General features: G+C 34.5%; 1 protein-coding gene across 7 annotated transcripts in view; it reads right to left on the bottom strand.

The window, feature by feature from the left end:
- The window catches only part of GRIA2 (glutamate ionotropic receptor AMPA type subunit 2), a 145,463-nt gene that overhangs the window by 21,864 nt on the left and 102,789 nt on the right, over positions 1–20,810 (bottom strand). For all 7 annotated transcript variants that reach the window (XR_004671246.3, XM_063603966.1, XM_003822551.6 and 4 more), the window contains exons 7-12: positions 10,068–10,235; positions 9,701–9,805; positions 8,932–9,042; positions 7,174–7,380; positions 6,304–6,674; positions 1,624–1,822 (exon numbers count right to left, since the gene is read on the bottom strand). Coding sequence is in view for 6 of the 7 variants with exons in the window: in XM_063603966.1 (XP_063460036.1) it covers positions 1,624–1,822; positions 6,304–6,674; positions 7,174–7,380; positions 8,932–9,042; positions 9,701–9,805; positions 10,068–10,235 (1,161 nt within the window). In the remaining variant the exon portion in view is untranslated. The remainder of the gene's footprint in view (positions 1–1,623; positions 1,823–6,303; positions 6,675–7,173; positions 7,381–8,931; positions 9,043–9,700; positions 9,806–10,067; positions 10,236–20,810) is intronic.

Raw genomic sequence — 20,810 nt, 5'->3', positions numbered from 1 at the left:
AAGAGTAGCAACATTCTTTTCCCAAACTCAACTAGCTTTCTTATCTTGTCTACTAGGGAATGTGAATACACTGGCCATACAATTCTGGCACCTTGGTGATTAAGACACGTGTTTCTATGATTGACTCAGTGAAGATATACTGAAAAGCTTTGTGAATGTGAATGTGTAGTACTGAAAAGTAGCTGGCACTACTACTGTCCAAACAAGGTAATAACTGAAACTCTCCATAGCTGCATGCTCAACTGGAAGAGACAGTCTGAAAATAATTAAGATTATTTTAATCAACATAAGTAGCACCAAGTAAATCCTGTTGTAACAGGCATCTGCATCATTCTCATAGATCTCATTTACTTCAAGAGGGAGCATCTTATTTTTCCAAATAAGATAAAAGCAAGCTACACTGCATACAAATATTAAAAATGCTTTCAAATGCACTTCTAATTGAGGAACATACATTTTTAAACCGAGTATTCATACACATATTGCATATATGTTTAGAAATGATAATACATTGTCATTAGTAAGAAATCTACATTACAAGATTCATTCTAAAATCTGCATTAAAGTAAAAAAAGCTGCTGATGGTCCACATTTTTGCACTTATATTGAGGTACCTAATTAATTTATCAAGGTCCTGGACTCTTCACATACACCCAAGTTACTATCTGTTATTAGCCATGGTTCTACCACCCCCACTCCCAGAACCCTTTCTCCCATTGTATCTTCAGCTGAAGTGAAGTTAGTCAGAAAAGAGATCAGAAGTAATGTAGCATGAGATAGTCTTCAAATTTTGATGGCCATTTGAAGGTCCTAATCCTAATTCCGGAATAAGTTGGACTAGATTTCACTGAAACTCAGATATATTCAAAGATATTTGTAGATTATCAGAGACCATTATATGTCACATATATTGGCTTCAGACCTAAGTTAATCAGCTGCATTTAAACATTTTCATAGAAAGAGTTGTTTTATACACAATAGTAGAAAGAAAGAAAATTATGCCAACATCAGATCCTTGGGCTTATCCTATAAACAGAGCATAAGAACAAAAGTTAAAAGAAAAAAGTAACCTACATCTAAAAGACACAGTATAAATATACTACATATTTTAAAAGTTAGGAAGTGGAGGGCCTTTGTTGGCTTTTCCTTGGAAGCTTTGCACAGAAAATTCAGAATCGACACATATGAACATAGTCTGTTTCCTCACACATAATTAACATAATTGGTTTGAATGTGAGTTTTTCAATTATAAACTAGGTAAGATACATGCAGTCATATTTATTTAAAATCAAATAAAAATAAGATGTTTTGCTGAAAGCAAAATAATCTAAACTTAACTACTATATTTTGCTTCAATTTTGTTCCAAAAGGACAATCAATTTTTGTAAAACAGATTTCATTGCAACATTGTGGTTTTTCTCCTAAGGAGTTAGGAATCAGAAACTAGAGCTGGACCGAAGTATTGGGATAGGGAAGGGTCAGAAGCAGAGACAAAGTCAAGAACAGAAATAGAATTAGGGTTGCTTTCACATATACCTTGGAATTGACTATGGGAGGGAAACAAAGTTTAAATAGGTTAAATTTCAGGAACAAAATCAGAAACTACAAAGCAGAATCTCTTACCCTGAAAAACTCTTTAGTGGAGCCAGAGTCTAATGTTCCATAAGCAATTTCTGTTTGCTTAGAAAGATCCTCAGCACTTTCGATGGGAGACACCATCCTCTCTACAGTCAGGAAGGCAGCTAAGTTAGCCGTGTAGGAGGAGATTATGATCAGGGTAAAGAACCACCACACACCTCCAACAATGCGCCCAGAGAGGGATCTAATAACAAGTATGAAATGGATTTGTAAAGTGAAATGAATGACCTAATAAAAAAACAAGTTAGCAGTATTATGCAAATATTGACTTATAGGGGAATATTTAATTTTATATTTTTCAATGTATCTACTAGTTAATGAAACTGGAAATCATTAAACATTTTGGGCAAGGAGTACAGAGTAGCCAAATTTAATAACATACACACAGGTCAAAACTTCTGATTTCTGGAATACTTTCATAATTGTAATGCCCAAATAGTTTATGACATGAATCCCATAAGAAAGCAAGTTCAAGAAATTTACAAATACTCATAAAAGTTTATCCACTCATGATGTAAGTAAACATAAACAAGAGAATGTAATATCACCAGCAAACCTCATAACAACATTTATGAACAAAATCAAAAATTAAAAAAAGCATACTCCACAGATGTAACTTTAAACACCAAAGAAATCCTCCCTTTAATTCAATCAGTGAATTTCCAAAACAAAAAAGGCCTCAAATTTTGTTAATTTTGTGTATGTAAAACATAGGTGTTAGATACAGTACAGGAGAGAAAAATTAGGAAAAAATAATGCTACAAGCAAAGATACCGCACAAAATATAACTATTAATGAATAAAAATCAGATGGCTTCAGAGTATGGATGGCTATGACCCTGTTCCTTTATGTGTCCTGCTCAAAAAAAAATAAAACTCAAAGAAAACAAATTAGACATTTAAAAGTTTGTGAAGACATAAATTTCTAGTTTGATGTATAATAAAATAACAATATTTTTCTGACTACAAATTCTTACATAAAATAGTTTTTAAAAGCTTAATAGATACCCAATAATTTACTTTAAAACCTGAAGTAGAGGAATACAGGTATAGAGATATAGAAAAAGATATATACTGTATTATTTTGAAAGATTAGATGGGATTCTGCACGTAACTAAGAATTTAAGTGATATTGACAAACCAATAAAACTAACCGTTTCTCTGTTGTCAATAACTCTACTATGCCTAACAATTAGACTTGCTAGTGTGAACAAGTGATATTTCTAAAAATTTAGATCATGATTGGCAATTTATGATCTAAAGTTTCTGACAATTAACAGTAAGAAATAAATCTTTTGATGAAACATATTCTAGATCAAACACTTGGGAAATATTTGTAGAATAAACCACTCAAGCAGTTAAGAAAGGAGAGAAGCTAACTTAAATGAAAAGTTTTTTGATATAAAAACATCAGTTGCTAAAATAAAGGAGATAGAGAGAGAAAAATAGCAAGAAATAACAAAAAGAATATAATTAAGGGACTTTATCACAAAGTCTGTATGAAATACAAAAAAATAAATATGAAAGGATGGAAAAAGTTAAACACTTCTCACATATATTCTGAAAAGGATATTAAATATATTTTACGTTTGAAAAATGCCTTATGTAGACACAATCACTCTCAAAATGTTCACTATTTATCCAATATCAATGGGAAGTATAGTTATATGACACATATCATATATTTAAGAGTGCAGATTCAGTACCTGACTGCTCAAATCCCTTGAAACAAAAGCTGATTACATGGTAATTGCTTTTGACTCTACATATTGCGTATTAATTTATGACACGTTTAAGAATCATTTTTGTGTCATTCTATTCCAGTTGTAAAAATTAAGGAAAGTTAGATGTAAGTTGTCCTCTATTCCAGTCCTTATATCAGATTTAATATGTCAACTGATTTGAAATGTACATGATATCTAAAAATTTTTATTGGACTTATAAATAATTCAAAGGTGAAAAGTACTTCAACTATTTACTATTTACTTTTAAGTATTTTTAAAGTATCAATTCATGTTTCTCAAAGAGTTTCTGAGAAATTATGCAGAGAAGGAAATTCAATATTATTTTATGGTGACAGACAAAAATTACTTCTACAATTAAAACTTTCACCCATCAGCATCAGCGCTAAAGGAATAAAGAAATGTGCATATGCTCTTATTTATTTTTAATCCCTAGTAAATCATTTTTTAAGTGATATATGTTTTTATATTCATTTGATTCCTTCAGGGTCATTGGGGACAATCCAGAAGCAAACAGGACAATAAAAATAACCTTTACAGCATATTGCTCTCATAATTTCTGTGATTCTATTCTTTATGAGACCATGTCTTATAGGTAAGATATTCTAAACTTAATTTCAGACAAATGAGAAGTCACTTAATTTAATAAATAACTCTAGATTACAACTTAAATGTGTCCTATTAACATTAATAATATAGTTTCATATCATATTTTACTTGGAAAAGAATCATAATTTTTTTAATATTTAAAGACATTTCTAAAGTGATCTGTGGATGTCATGCTTTTTAAAAATGATAATAAGCTACTGTATTCTTCTCAACTCGGGTAACCATCATTGCATTCTTAAAAAATGATAGTTTTGTTCATTAAAAATCATTAACTTTTCCAATGTATTATGTTGAATTTTAAAATTCATATATAGTATAAGTGAAAGATATGTACCTCAAATGTTTTAATAAAATAAATTTGTATCAAATACATTATGAATGAAAAAATACCAATCAATAACAAGGAAAAATATGCTATCTAAAAATCTGTTTATCCTACCAGGAAATAAAAGTTACTACATGTGAAATTGTAGTGTCATGACTCATGAATGAAATGAAAAGCACAGAAAAAACATCTTAATTTAGATGCAGCCTTGATGAAAAGGAGAAGTCATCTCTATGTCATGGCGGACTCTGGGATAATACAGATTGCTGATATGCCTTGTGCTCCAGTCCCTGTGTGCAAATAGGTTTCCCACTCCTTGACAAACACTGGATACCTAAACAACTACCTGCAGTGCCATCATGCCCAGGCGCAGGCATCTACTGGAACCCAGGCCAGACTGGGCTGACACGTCCTACTTCATAATGAACCCACATACACTTCTCCCTACTATCCAAAAGGCATAGCACAGGATATTAATGGCTTACATTTCATAACTAGGGTAACATACTTCATTGTCCTTCTTACCAAAGGGAGCACCACTTCTTTATCATTTTATGGGTCAGAATGTTCTCTGAGACCCCAATATGGTTAGTATTTGCCTCCAAATTATTAGAAACTTCTCTGTATATCTTTAACTTAGATCAAATAAACTAAATACAGAGATGATAAAACTATGAATCTTATATATTTTGTCAGAGATAAAAAAAGTGTGTATATATATATATATACACACATATATATACACACATATGTCATGCTGTGCAAATTCCATTGGCATATTTCTAATTCACTGAAGTCCCACAGGGAAGTCACAGGGAATCTGGTGGAACTGAAAATTTTAAAATCTGTATAATTCATAAAAATGTAATTTTTTTTATCATTCCCACTATAATTACCTACTGTTAGAGAAGTAAGCTACTGATAATTTCTGGCTACATGATGTATTTCCTTTATCTTACTCGGTGAAATATACTAAAAAGATTGCAAAAGATGCAAATCTTTGAGCTTCTCATATAGTTTTCTTAAATTAATCATTTGTTATTCTCAAAAGTGATTTTAAAAATCTACAATATAATAAAATTGTATCATGAAAGGCACCCGCTCCACTAGTTATTAAGATATCCTGTAAAATTGAAGAAGGGTAATAGAGCCCAAATTAAAATGCGCCAGTAGAGTGATAATCATTTTGACTTTAAATGTTAATCACACTAGAAAAATCATGATTTATTCCTCTGAAGAGCCAAACATGGCTATCATTCTTATTCATACGTGCAACATGAATAAAATCAATGGGTACTTTGTGGTAGATTCATTATAATTAGGCATTCTAGTGCAGGGATTTAACATATCATAATGAGATTAAAGGTAGGTGAGTTTATTCCATGTGTGTGTGTATTACCATTCGATATGGACAGGTTTTTTAATGAATGATTAGTCCCTTCCAGGCATTTGTGGGTAGTTGAAAATATGCTATTATATTAATCCAGCAACCTCACCTAGAAAAAAAATAAATTTTATAACATCTCTCCCATACCATTTCCATGAGCTAATGATGGGAAAATAAAAGAGATGAGATGTGTGCCAACGAAGTTTTATCTAACAAGGTGTTACTTTGCAGTTAATAAATAATGTTGCCCATTTTCCCATATACAGGTCTGTGGATCAACACACAGATGACTGTAAAATGAGAATATGCAGCAAAAACACGGTACCCCTCCAAGAAGGCATGGAATGATAGGAACCTTATGCATTTTATAGCCTCTCCATGGTGTGTATAATTTCACCAAAGAAATAGATGAGCAACATTCAAAGAACATTGTTCAAATATTTCACAGACTTATGCCGAAGCTAAGAGGATGTCCTTCAAGAGTCTTAAACTGCTTGGACAGGAAGTCGGCAGCTGGTAACTTCTTTAGGGTGAATCCATAAACACCATGAATGTCCACTTGAGACCTAAAATGCACAAAGTTGAAGCAGGTGAGTAACCAACCTTGGCGAAATATCGCATCCTTGCTGCATAAAGGCACCCAAGGAAAACCAGAGACTATTAAAAATCCCAAATTCATTAGTTGATTCACTACTTTGTGTTTCTCTTCCATCTTCAAACTCCTCAGTGTGCCACTCGTAGGGGCTAAATCTGCTGACCAGGAATAAAACTACACTGACCCCAATGTAGGCAAAAACAATGCACATCCAGATCTCATAGGCTAAAGGATCAAGAAAGGAAAACACTCCTGGTTTGGACTTCTGAGGCTTCTTGATCATGATAGATATCCCGAGGCTCATGAAGGGCTTTGAGAAGTCAATCACCTCTTCTCTCACAAGGGTAATAGTTAATGGAGCAATTGCAATATCAGCTTTCTGTAAGGGAAAAAAAGGAAAGTAATAGTACCTGGAGTCATGGTGAAAAAGGAATCGTGGTTATGTCACTGGATCAAAGAAAAAGGAGAGGAAATCAGAAAAATGACAATAATTTTTTCCTTGGTATAGTCCCAGTAAAGGATACACAAAAAGGAATTATTCCCCGAATGCCCCTCCTCTTTATGAATACACAGTATACCCAGCTGGCTTGACTATGATCATTACACATCTGCACTGCATCCATGCATTTGCAGCCTTTTGACAATACATATGGCCCATATGCTTCAAGAGAGATGAAATGCTTGTCTCAGTTAATCTACATGTCTACTTCTGGCTTCAATCTTAATGTTTCAGATGTTCACAAATCAACAAGATAATGTTTCTAGAGTAATGTGGGAAATCAACAACCTCAGATATAGATACTTCACAGGGAGAGGAAGCAGTCTGTCAACAACAATTCAAATTGAATGACTTTATCTATGAGAAGAGCTATACTTACCCCATATACAAGTTCTCCAACCATCCCATTCCAAATTTTCGTGTCTGCATCCCTGGCCCCATACTTGCCATCACCAACAATTGTCAACTTGTACTTGAACCCACAATGTTTGGCGATTTCTGCAGCCAGGTCAACACAGTAGCCCTCATAGCGCTCATTGCCTTCAAGCATTTCATGATTTTTCTTCATCATAACATACGGAGATTCCTATACGAAAAGACTTTGCTTTAGCTGATTAAAATATCTGTGTTAATTATGTACTCTCATTGAATCAAATCTTCTGGTTTAATTATTACCCATTAGCCAGAGTAAATGAAGAATATAGATGGTGAACACACAACAGTAGAGGAATAATTTAAGCATAATGCTTCCCCCCAGAAAGCCTCGGAATGTCTATCGCTATAATTCATTAAGACGGCTTGTACGCAAGCATACTGAGTTAACAAGATACTCAAAACCACAAACTCTTTGTATGTTCTCTAGCCATGTTTGTCACTACTAGGACTTAGAGCAAAATATTACTGCTCAAAACCTATTTTATTCAAGTTTGGATTCACCACACCCTTATCCTTGATTAAGGTTAGGCCAATCCCAAAACCAGCATTCACCCAAACCCTGTGTCACTGCTGTCCCAAAGATAAGGTTCATGTGGAAATCAGGTTCATGGTCAGTGATACACAAACTGACAGGATCATTGTCATGATGATGTACTGATTCTACCCCCGCAGGCTTCAGGTCTCACTTCATCTGTGAGATACAATATCCTAGAATGATGCTACAAGGATAGCTAGAGAGTAGCTTCCCCCTGTAAACATAAGAAAAAGGAAGCAAGAAAAAATGAATCAACACAGTCCAATATTCTCCATTGGAAAGTGGCACTGAGGATATTTGGGGTCTCAATGAGATAGTTCCTCTCAATGGCATGATAAAGGCAAAAATCCTCAAATGTCTAATTTGCACTTATCAAGAGATTTTCAATTGCCTACTAATGTTTTAATTCAAATCCCTTACCAATCTATCTATATCTTCTCTCAATATTGTTAGGAGAATAAATCACACCAATTTACAACTTCACTGCTAAGCCCATTTTTTTTTTGTAAAAGAAAATACAACAAAATAGTTTGTCACAAAATTCTGTCCTATAACGAACACCATTTTCTCCATTTCATTTCACCAACAGCTTGTCATGCTGATCCACATCTCTCTTCCATCTATCCAAAGCCTGGGTGTTGAAGATCCAGTTCAATTTTTCCTTATTCATTCAATATGCATTTATTGTGTACTAGCTATGTGCCAACACAGTGCTGAAATTTGGAGTAAAAACAAGGGAAATAATCCTTATCTTTAAGGAGATCATCTTTCATTAGATAGAATAAAGACAACTTGACATCATCATGAAATCATGTAACAAAGGGAAAGAAAGAATTTACACAGTATCGGGTGGGAATGGAAAGGTGAATAACTCGCAGAAATATGAGGAACACTCTTCAAGACATTCCCCAATTGTTCACCGATGTAAGCACCAGGGTAGGAATTATCTGTGTAAACTGTAGCGTTCCTTAAAGAAAATGGGGAACATTTTCAATGCTTTAGCTAGATCTTGTGCATTCCTTTTAACAGAGTAAATATGCAATAAATGATTAAAACATTGCAAAAGAAGCAAAACAGATATTATTCTCCTAAAATATAAATAGCTACTCCTGCAGATATTAGCCATAAGAAAATACAAAGTAAAACATGGCATATGTAGCAAATTACCAAAATTGTGGTGACAACAACAGTCTTATTCTCAAGCCCAGAGGTGTCATTTCCAGAAGGGAGCTCAGTAAGAGTAACAACCATTTTGTCCACTTCACTCCAGTAGCCAATCTGGAAAAGGTTACAGCAGACAGATGTATGGATAAATGACTTGTCTATTAGCAAAGCATTTAATTATTTTCAAAGCCATGTCTGAATCTGAAATTAGACCCACATTTACTGGACTTGTTCTAAATAGAAATGTCTTTTACATATGTGAATCTAACAGGAATAAAAGGAAGTATAAAAAAATTCCTAAAAATGACTTGTCTCTTCATATTCACTTTTTGTATTTTCTAAGAGTAATTGTTTGGGAGTAGTCATATAGAAATGTAATTAAAATCCAAATAATGACATTTTAGCCTAAACAGCTAAAAGGTTGATGTTGAATTGAACAGTTACATGAGTATTTGCACCAGCTACTTTTTGTCTTCTGAACTGTAAACCTTCAACAAAAATTCTTTCTCTTTTCATTAAAGACTTCCCCTTCAGTCTAAAAAATTAAAGTTCAACAGCTCTACCTATAATTATTTTTAAAATTACAATTCAATGTTACTTACCAGAAATAAACAGATTTTAGGGAAAAAAAAAACTTCAAAATATATCTGTTTCTGGAAGTCGTTAAACTCTATCTGAATACACATCTCCAGAATTCTCTGGAAGGGTGAACTCATAGGCTAGCTAACTCACCTCCTCACATAGAACTGCCTTTAAATCACTAAGGATTTACCTTCCGGGGCCCATTAGTTTTGAGCTCCATGATGTTAATTGTATAGTTTATTCTTTTTCCATTCTGGTCAAACTTTATATTTCCTGAGAGACCTTCAACCTGAACCTAATGAAGAAATGGGAAAGCAGCAGAGTTATATATTTACTTCAACCAAACATATACACTGTACAGATTACTTTAACCAGCTGAAGTCAAGAAAACTACATCAATAAGATTTGTTTCTCTCTTCAACCTACCTTTGTGTTGTTAGAAAAGAACATTGCCTGTATATTAGACACAAGGAATAAGACAAGGATGACTAATTTAGCAGGAAGAAAACATTAATGGCCATATTAAGTCACGTTAACGATTATTTTGAGTAACTGACCTGTTTGAGGGCCCTTTCTATTTCTACACCTTGTCCCCAGGGCACTGCTGGGTTCGCCAGACAGTCTCCTGCATTCCCCCTTCGGGAGATTTCAATTCTTTGCTTCCTTAGGTTGCGGAAGGCTTCAGTCATCACTTGAACGGCATCATAGGTCAGAGCAGAAGTGTACTGCAAAGGATCACACACATTTCATAAGAACGGGAGAAAATTCAGAAACTCACTGCACCCCAGCAATCAAGACTGCAGTTGCTCAGCACACAATACCATTTAAAAGTCCAAGAATTTAAACACAATTTCTGCATCTAGAAACCTAAGAATCGAAGAGAAGCATTACAAAACATGGGGACTATGAAATGTGCTCTTGACTCTAAACATTTTCTATTATGTTAATATCTCAGCTGTTTCAGGTGAGACCTTTTCATAATAATTGTGTCAATGTTTATTTTTCTTTTTTTTTTTCTAACCTGCTTCTTGTTACAGCCTCACTTTATAGCCTGCTATGGTGATATACAAAACTATAAGACTAACAATTAATATTTATTTACAGTCCAATGAGAAATTCATTTGTCAATGCAGAAGGAATATGGATTACTTTCAGGATTCTTAGTCTCTAATTCAACCCTGGTCATGCTCACACTGATCTGCAGTGGTTTTAGGGGTGTCTACTTAGGCTCCCCTAGGCGATTCTGGTAATCAAGTAGAAGAACCACAAAACTTCATAATTTCTATGCCCCCAAGCCTCCATGCTTCAATAGTATATGATAACATTGGTTCCAAACTTATGGTATTCAGATCCCAGTGGGACAGAAGAATTATTACAGGTTCTAGGGCCAAGCCCTAGGTACATGTGTACCAGGCATTGTCAGTGTCTAGATAAGTAGTAGTATGTGCATGTATCTATACTACCATTTGCCAAATGGATGATGCTGTCAGTTAATGATTAACTACATTTTGACATTAAAGTTTTACTGAATGTTGAGAAAATTTCTGTCATTGTTTTTCAATCTGTAGGTACTAAAAGTACGGCGAAGCTTGGGAGAAAAAAAATGCAATACTGTACCATACTGACTTTGTGACATGCTAAATTCTTGATCACCAATCCAAAACAGGCACTCAGCATTCCCAAATAATTCTACTCAGTTCCTTAGTATTTCAGGTCTTTCACTCTCAAAAATGATAATTTCATCTTTGTCTTCTCCAAATACCCAGACCTCCACACATTTCTCTTTCTCTAAATTCCACTGAAAACCTTGCCTTCCTTGCCATGGAAAAAAGATAAGCCATCTAACAGTAAAACCACTAAGCTCCCCATACTCTGTTGTTCACCTGAGACGACAATACAGGACATCTACTTAAGAAAAGACTTCTTGAACCAAATAAGAAATATCACATCAAGATATATCTGCTTCGCTTGTATGTTTGTTTCTATTCTAAAGGGAAAAAATTGATTAATTTGTTTTTATACAGTGATAAGTTTATTGCCAAGATAATTCTTACAATAATGTCTAGTTCCCTGAAAAAGAAATGTAGGCTAAATTGAATAAGTCAAATATTTTAAAATATTGCAGTTTGTATGGAAATTATGATCATAGCAAAAAGCCAACATTTTTGACTTAGCTTGCTCACATTACTAAGGGAAAGCTATAAAGCCGTCTACTAAATGTGTTCGAGGTCTACAAATGTTGGTTAACCACATTAAAAAAATATGATTAGCTTGAAAGAATTGAAAGCATTTAGATCCACGTAGCATATTATGAATATGATTCAGAGCATGCACACATTAAGAGTAAAAATCCTTTCAACCTTTTTCAAATGCTCAAAACTAATCAAGTCTTAAGCCTATTACCATTTTAAATTAAAAGTCACAATCATAGAAACACAATTCTGGGCTGAGAGAATATCAACAGCTTCTGTTTCCAGAGTTCCTTTTTGCTTATGTTCTGCATGTATGGCTCATTTATTTTTCTAAACAAATATGTTCACATTTTTTGATTGGATAGTTAAATATTTCAGTTTTATTCTACCATTCATTAAACTGGATGTAAATTAATTTGAAAGGAGCATGATGGCAATGTAACTATCTCCTTTGAAAACAAATGCTTCATCTCTGCCCCTGTGTTTATGTTCTGTGAAATCCCTCAGCTGAGTTGGAAATTTATATTTCAGTGGAGGACCATTTTGCTTTGCAGTGCTATATCACAATCGCATCATAGCCACACATTAAGAAGAAATCAGGGAAATCGTTTTTACAGTCCATTTTCCAAATGTGCTTTTTACTTTGCTTTAAATGTATATTTATTGAGACTTATTTGTCAAAAATAAAATGAAATATGCATTTTAGACATGCTTGTTATGTCCAATAGTCATCAGCCAAACCAATCAATAATACATTACTGTAATCTCTGATACCAGAAAACAGTATTCTAACACCAAAAAAAGGGGAGAATGAAAAAAAGTTCTGTGTATAGCTCAAATTTAATGAACATAAAAGAGGATAAATAGGCTACAGTACAAATTTTCATGGGTTATCACAATGACGGGCACCTTTTTCTAAACATAGTATCTACATCATAATAAAATTTTGAAAAAATATATTCAAAGAAAAAGTACTAAAATTTAAGTACTATTAAAGTGTGACGATATTTCCCATGAATGGCGACTTTCAGAAATTTTCTTTAACACTTGAATTTAGTTGACTATAGTTTAGAAAGCATTGCATTTAGCATCAGAAGACAAGGCTCAAGCCCAGATTTTATTATTTACTGTTCTGTTGCCTTGGGCAAGTGAACTAAAGTATTATTGTCTAAGGTTGTTTAGTAAAATAAGGAGAGCAATGCTTCTTCTGTCTATGTTACAAGAGCGTTGAAAAGGAAGGTAGGGAAAAATATTCATGTTTACCTAGTTCTCTTTGTGACAAGCCTGAGGTAGACAGTTTCCCAGTAAGTCTAAAAAACCCTATGCCACCACTGTTTTTATTCCAATTCTATAGGTGAAGATTCCAAGTTATAAACTTTCATTTTACCCAGCTTTACAAAAAATGTGTGGCAAAAGTGGATTTGAATCCAGATCTCTGTGATTCCGAGGTAATTATGATGACCAATGGCCCTTGTTTTCCTGGATTGTCACAATTTTGCAAGGAAAAGTCTTGAGTCCCAGGAACCTTTTCAATCCCAGGTACACTGGGATGGTTAGTTACTTTATTTGGCAAATACTGTATCAAATGAATGTATAGTAGGTGAGAAGCTTGATGAGTTGTAAAATATGTTATATATGTAAGTTATTGACCAGTAGGTTTGCATTATTTTCTTCTTTTGTTACTATCTTGATGCAAAACTAGTTTGTTTTTACAATGTTTTGAAAACCACTATCTCACTCCACACAAAAGGGTTCTGTGATCTAATAAGTACAGAAAATGATTTTCACATTGACATATTATAGACCCTCAGAAATCCCACAATAACAGTTTAACTGTTTAATTAGTATTTCCCAAACTAATGACCAATTTTGAAATTTCTTTAACATCAATTATTTTCCATAAGAATAGTGTTTTATGTAACATACTTCGGGATGTTAAAAAGTTTTATGGCCTGGTACATTTTACATACTCATTTCTAAAATAGCCTCAATTATTTAGTTAAAAAATTATTATACATTGAATGATATTCCTCTGGAGAATCTTATGCAATATTAATTCTCAGTTTCATCCTTTTACAAAATAATTTAAAACAGGGTCAAAAATTATGATTTCTAGGAAAGATAAGTAAATCTATAAGAAAAATTTTAAGAAAGTTTTTTTTTAAGATAACCAACAGTGACCAAATCAAATAGGGCCATAAGACAAATGAACAGTATGAGGAAATGTATTATAAACTTAAAATTATTCACTTGTCTTAATTTCAAATTCAACTACAGTTTACCCTATGGAAAAGAGCTGTCTGTGATAAGGTCATCTTTAATTTACTGTAAAGCATATTGAATATGTGTCCTTTGAAACTTCACTGCATAAAGGCATAAAAATCTTCATAAAAACCTTAGTAAGCACACAAGCTCTATCACATTTTCCAAGGGTGAAAAGGGAGCTGCATTGGCAAGAAACCTAAATTAACATCTTTTATTATTCTCCATAAATAATAAAATAATTTTAATCTTCTGTGAAGAAAGAGTCTTCAGGTAAAAGGAATAAATTTAAAACAACATATTTTTGCCTAAATTACCCAAATTGGCTATTAATCTTTACTGAAAATCTTACAGATTAAGAATTTTATATTCAGGAACTTTAGATTACTTAAGAATTCAAATTTTCAGATAAAGCTAATCGGATTCACCAAGACAGAAAAAAGATGCTGAAATCAAGGCATTGTCTGGTTTTGATTCAGCCATAGGTAAAGACTTCCTTAGAAGCAGATCTTTTATTTTGTTGGTTGAACACATCCCTCTCCCTGACTCTCCACTTCCTAGAAATCTTATAACAAGGTGAAAGTTCTTTATTTTTTATGATCTATGAAAAACAAAATATACATTGTCCAGAGTAATTTAGGATTCAGTTTCGGCACCTGGAGATCAAAGTTGTCTGCCTACCTGCAAGTCACTACAATCTCTAAGAGATAGAGGCACCACTTGAGATGTCAGAGATTTGGCAAAAATTTGAAATGTTAACAATGTTTTATTGAGGGCTTAAGTTAGTACTTCACATAATCATGGTATTAGAGATTTGCAGGAAACCTAAGAGTTTACCTACACTTGTTCCCTTTACAGATAAAGAAATATGAAAATGAGATGTGAGACGCTCTGAATTAAATTATAAATATTAATAACACATTTTTATTTTTATTGGTGTGATATACATATTTTTAAAATTCATGTTTACAAAATAAACAATCTTATCAATATCAAATTTATGTTTATTTCAGTCATTTACACACTTTTTAAACTATAAAATACAAGGAATTAATATGTCAAATTTCAGACTTCCAGGTTGTGTTGGGCAAAATGCTGTAATATTAGGAAGAGTGAACGCCAGTCTGCCAGCTGTGGTTTGGACAGTTAAAACACTCAAGAAGCAGAATTAATTCTATTAGGCCACTAGGGTACAATTTAATGCACGACACTAATTACTGAACTGAAAAAGATTATACTATTTTCAGGCAGATCTAATAACTCTCTTAGGACAGCAATTAAGAAAGTTTGAGTCTGCGTGTGAAGTTGTTTCCTGAATAAAATGAGATTCTTGTGGGAAAGCCATTATTTAAAGTGCCACACAAATGTCAGCCACAGATTATTGTTGAATTCCTTAACACCAGTAGGAGACTGAAGACACAAAAGTTGAACAAAGGTTACTATGTGATAAGGTAGAATGGCTAGTCATACCTTACACGATGTTGGAGACATTAAAAATACTAAAAATCAGTCTAAAAATAGAAATATTCATAAATTATTTTTGAGATAGTGGGAAATATCTTTATACTCTTTCTCTTTAAAAAAATTACTTTTAAGGAAGATAAAATGACTGTTTTAATATTCCCATGTAAATCCTGGTGCTACGATGGGTCAGGTCAGATAACTACATTAACTTTACATTTCATCAACTAAAGTAACTCATTGCTTTTCTGCCAGGGCTCAACAAGAGGACACATGCAGAAATCTATGGCAGAAATCTAAATCATATTTCATCACAATAATAATGTTATATTTTTTCCTTTACTTATTCAATATTTTCCAAATAATTACTCTTCATCCCTACAAATATCTATAGTGTGCTTACTCTTTGCAAACCACTGTGTGAGATTTAAGGCTAATAAGATACAAATGAGCCAGATTTCCTTTGAAAGGCTTATTTCTAACCCACAAATATCTCTTGACTGAATTTATATCAGTATATTACCTATGAATGATTACGATTTTACAATTATTATTTCATTTATGAAGAAATTAAGAGAAAAGGCAGATGTAACAAATCCATCTATTTCCCTCCATCCCCATGCCACAACCACAATTAAGACAACCATTGTCTCTTGTCTGACTGTGATATCTTCCAAAAGCTTCCCTGCCTCCACCAGTGCTCCCTGCAATCTCTTGTCATCAGGGCAGCCATAGTAATCTTCCTGTATCAAAGCCATGATCAGCACTCTCCTCTTGTAGTTCCCTGTTGCTCTTCAAATTAGACAAGAAAATCCTTAATATGTCAACAAGGCATAAAACTTCTGGATCGTACACAGTTCTAAAGTATGATTTCTCAGCATTTCTTCAAATCATTTCTGTTCAACCTAAAGCCTTATGGAAATATTTATATTTTCCTTGCACTGGAGACATTACATATCCTAGTTCCTTTATCTGGAATCATTGTTCCTTATGCTTTCTCCTAACTCCTACTTCTTCAGGTCTCCAATTCCATATTGCTCCCATTGAGAAGCCTTTTCTTACCTCCAGAATTAGGATTAGGAGCTTCTCATAGGTGATACCACAGTACCTTTGCTTTTCTTTATTTGTTGATTCAGGAAGTATCTATTTTTTTTTATTATACTTTAAGTTTTAGGGTACATGTGCACATTGTGCAGTTTAGTTACATATGTATACATGTGCCATGCTGGTGCGCTGCACCCACTAACTCGTCATCTAGCATTAGGTATATCTCCCAATGCTATCCCTCCCCCCTCCCCCCACCCCACCACAGTCCCCAGAGTGTGATATTCCCCTTCCTGTGTCCATGTGATCTCATTGTTCAATTCCCACCTATGAGTGAGAATATGCGGTGTTTGGTTTTTTGTTCTTGCGATAGTTTACTGAGAATGATGATTTCCAATTTCATCCATGTCCCTACAAAGGACACGAACTCATCATTTTTTATGGCTGCATAGTATTCCATGGTGTATATGTGCCACATTTTCTTAATCCAGTCTATCATTGTTGGACATTTGGGTTGGTTCCAAGTCTTTGCTATTGTGAATAATGCCGCAATAAACATACGTGTGCATGTGTCTTTATAGCAGCATGATTTATAGTCATTTGGGTATATACCCAGTAATGGGATGGCTGGGTCAAATGGTATTTCTAGTTCTAGATCCCTGAGGAATCGCCACACTGACTTCCACAATGGTTGAACTAGTTTAAAGTCCCTATTAGATGGTTACTATGTATGAAGATTTATTCTAGGAGCCTGAGTTATATCAATGAATTTTTTTAAATGGCACTTACTTTCAAGTAGGAGGAGATAATTAACAGTGAAATGAATACATAAATGATAAGAACAGTAAACTAAAAGGTAAGAATTGGGAAAGCTGGATCAGGGAAGGGTGATGCACAAACCCTGATGGTGGCAAGATTGCAGTTTTAAATACGTAACCTACTATTGCCTTCCATGAGAAGACAGGATTTGAAAGAGGTCTAAGGAGTGCAGGAGACTTAGCCATGCAAACATTTAAGGGGACAACAGTCAAGAAAAAGAAACAGCCAGTTCAAAGGCCCTAAAGTAGGAAGTTGCTTAGGTTGGTTGAGGAACAGCAAGGAGGCCAATGTGGCTGAAACAGAGTGAGCCAGTGTACAGAGATGTGGCTCCATGGGACTGGGTGACAGGGCCTCATAAGACAACAGGATGACTTTGGCTCTTTTACTCCAAGTGAAATGGAGAGACATTGGAGCATTTGGAACAGAACCACAAAATAATCTATTTATACTCTAAAAGGACCACAAAGATGGAAGATAACAGGGGCAGGGGTGAACGGAGGGAAATCAATTTTAGAAACTGTTGTAATAACCCTATGGTGGTAGCTACCTAGCGATTTAGGTTGGCTGAAGAGAAGGTGGTAGGAAGTGAGGCAGTGCTAATGGGGTTTTCTGATACATAGGATGTAGATTACAAGAGAAAGAGAAAAGTAAAGGACCAAGTTTTTGGTCTAAGCAACAACTGAAAGACGGAGTTGCCATCAACTGGGATAAGAAAGACCGCTGAAGGAATAGTTTCCAGAGGCTGAGGAGGAAGTAGTGAGGAAAATCAAAAGTTTAGTTTTGAATATATAGGTTTAAGATGGCAATAAGACAACCTCTATCAATGCTACAATTTAATTGTTGGTTTCTAGTCTGAAGACTGTAATCTCCTTAAGGGCCAGAACTTTGTCTTTTCTCTGACACCTAGAACAGTGCCTGCTGTGGAGTAGACAATAAATATGTGTTGAGTAAATAAATGTATTCATAAATGAATGAATGAATGTTGTCCCAAATAGCAAATTAGTAAAAGGGAATCGGACCTAAAATCTCAGTGCCATGACTTTAGTTATTTTTTGTATAGTTTGTAAGAATGAAGAAATTTAAACATTGTAATTTATATTTGGTGGTTATTAAAATATGTTAAATATTAAACCTTATTTAGATTTTATTTTTATTTACTGAATAAAATTTATTTTAATTTGAAAACTTTGGAAGCTGATTTAACTTTAGGGGAAGATGAAAACGTTGAACAATCATTTATTTATTACTCCCACGATTTGATATAATTTCTATAATTCCTAAACCCTAGCTATGGAAAGAATTTGGTGTATTGAACTGTATTTTTATAGATTTTTATGCCAATAGCACTAGTTTTTATTGTTGAGTAGTTGAGTAGTAAAATGTGATATGAATTTATCAGGCAATATATCCGATTCAGTCGATCACCCAAAAGACAACATCAAAGGACATAACCTCATTGTTAATAATCTCATTAGAAATATTTCACTCCCTTTCTGTAAGCAAATAATATATTGAGACTATATTCTTTGTTTATATTTAGAGGGTGCTATATAATCTCCTACATAGTTTTTCTTCCTCTCTTCTGTCTGGAAGCAAAAATAATTATGAAAGCATGCTCTTGTTGTTACTACCTTCCACATCTGTTGACAATTTAAGGACCTTACCTCTTGCAACTTCCATAACATGACCTCCCTCCTCACTGGTCCCAAATATTTACATTTTTGCAGTAGCAACAAATGTGCAGTTCCCTGAATCTGTCATGCTGTTGCCTTACTTCGTGTCTCTGTACATTTTGCACTTCCCCAAGCAACTTCTCACCCTTTTCTTCCTTCTCAACCATGTGCAAAGCCTTGCACAGGCATCCCTCCCATGAAAGCCTTCCTTGACCTTCCCTCCAAACATTGTCAAAATCATGGCCAAGAAACTGGCATATTTTATCAGTCTATTATATTTGCTGATTGATATGATTGTCTCCTTCTTTAGGCTGGATTCTCAAAGACAGGATTCATACATTTTTCATTTATTTATATTTAGTTTCTGGCCTTCTAGTACACAAGCAATGCATTTCTTTGTTAGGATAAACTTCCTCCCCAAACACATTCTCCCCACAGATTTTCAGTAATTTTTATTGAGCTTCAGGGACCTCATAAAATATGCCTCTGGGTGGAGTTAGAGGGATTATAAAATGTTAAAGTTGGAATACACCTTTGAAATTGGCTGAAATTCTCTCATTTTAGGAAATGGCTGGGAAAACAAATTAGCCCTTATAGGCACCTATGTTTCCAAAGCTGTGCTAACCCTTTGCAAGTGTTATTTAATCCTCACAGCAACCTGGGAATTAATGGTCATTACTGCATTGTACAGATGAGAATCCTGGACCCAGGGTCAAATAGTGATTCACAGCCTAAGTTTTAAAACACATTAGTCTAGGTTCTTTGAAACACCTCACAGTGAAGAAGCATAATGATCTCTCTGAAAATGGGCAGAAGCCACCAAAAGGGAGGCATTATGGAGGGGAAATGCTACAGCAGGAAGGGAGCAAGAAAGGTCACAATGCAGGTTCTCAACTCAGTGAAATCTGGCACTAGGTTTTGGCAAAATTTTTAACAGAATGCATTGCCAAACATCTCTCACACTGCAAATACCTCTTGCATTTTAATGCAAGACACATTAACTTGAATCATGATACGACTTCTAGGAGAAAAACATAATTTCATTTTGCTTTCATGCTTCTCCTAGCATGCAGCAGTTGGGGGCAACACAATGACTAACAGAATATTCGAAAGGAGCATGCTGGTTCCATTTGAGGATAACATCCACTCCATCAGAGAACTTACATGGCACCATCTCTGAATGGACGGAAGCCTGCAATTCCACAGAATGGGATCGGCAGTTAGACCTCTTCTAGGCACAGATGGATACATACGCTGACACCAACTAAGGCTCTGGGTGTCCATCTACCTGCTCAGAAGCCTCGTTACATGAAAGTCTTTTTTTTTTTTTTTTTTTTTTTTTTTGAAACAGAGTCTCGCTCTGTCTCCCAGGCTGGAGTGCAGTGGCGCGATCTCGGCCCACTGCAAGCTCTACCTCCCGGGTTCACGCCATTCTCCTGCCTCAGCCTCCTGAGTAGCTGGGACTACAGGCGCCTGCTGCCACGCCCGGCTAATTTTTTGTATTTTTAGTAGAGACAGGGTTTCACCGTGTTAGCCAGGATGGTCTCGATCTCCTGACCTCGTGATCCGCCCGCCTCGGCCTCCCAAAGTGCTGGGATTACAGGCGTGAGCCACTGCGCCCGGCCACAAATACTGAATCTCAACTAAAGTCACCAAATAGGAAGTCACCTCGTTTTTTGAAAAAAAGTTACTTGGTGTTCTTCTTTAAAATCCTATGGAATGCTTTTACAAAATTGACTTAAAAATTAAAAGATCCATTTATAAATCCAAAAGTAAAGAACTTCAAAATTTCTAATCCTTTTCTAGGACCAATCTCATAGATAGACATGCACCTATCATCAAACAACAT

Source organism: Pan paniscus, chromosome 3, assembly GCF_029289425.2.
Source record: "Pan paniscus chromosome 3, NHGRI_mPanPan1-v2.0_pri, whole genome shotgun sequence".
Lineage (NCBI taxonomy): Eukaryota > Metazoa > Chordata > Mammalia > Primates > Hominidae > Pan > Pan paniscus.
Note: the sequence above shows the minus strand (reverse complement) of the source record. Positions and strands in the feature narration are given on the sequence as shown.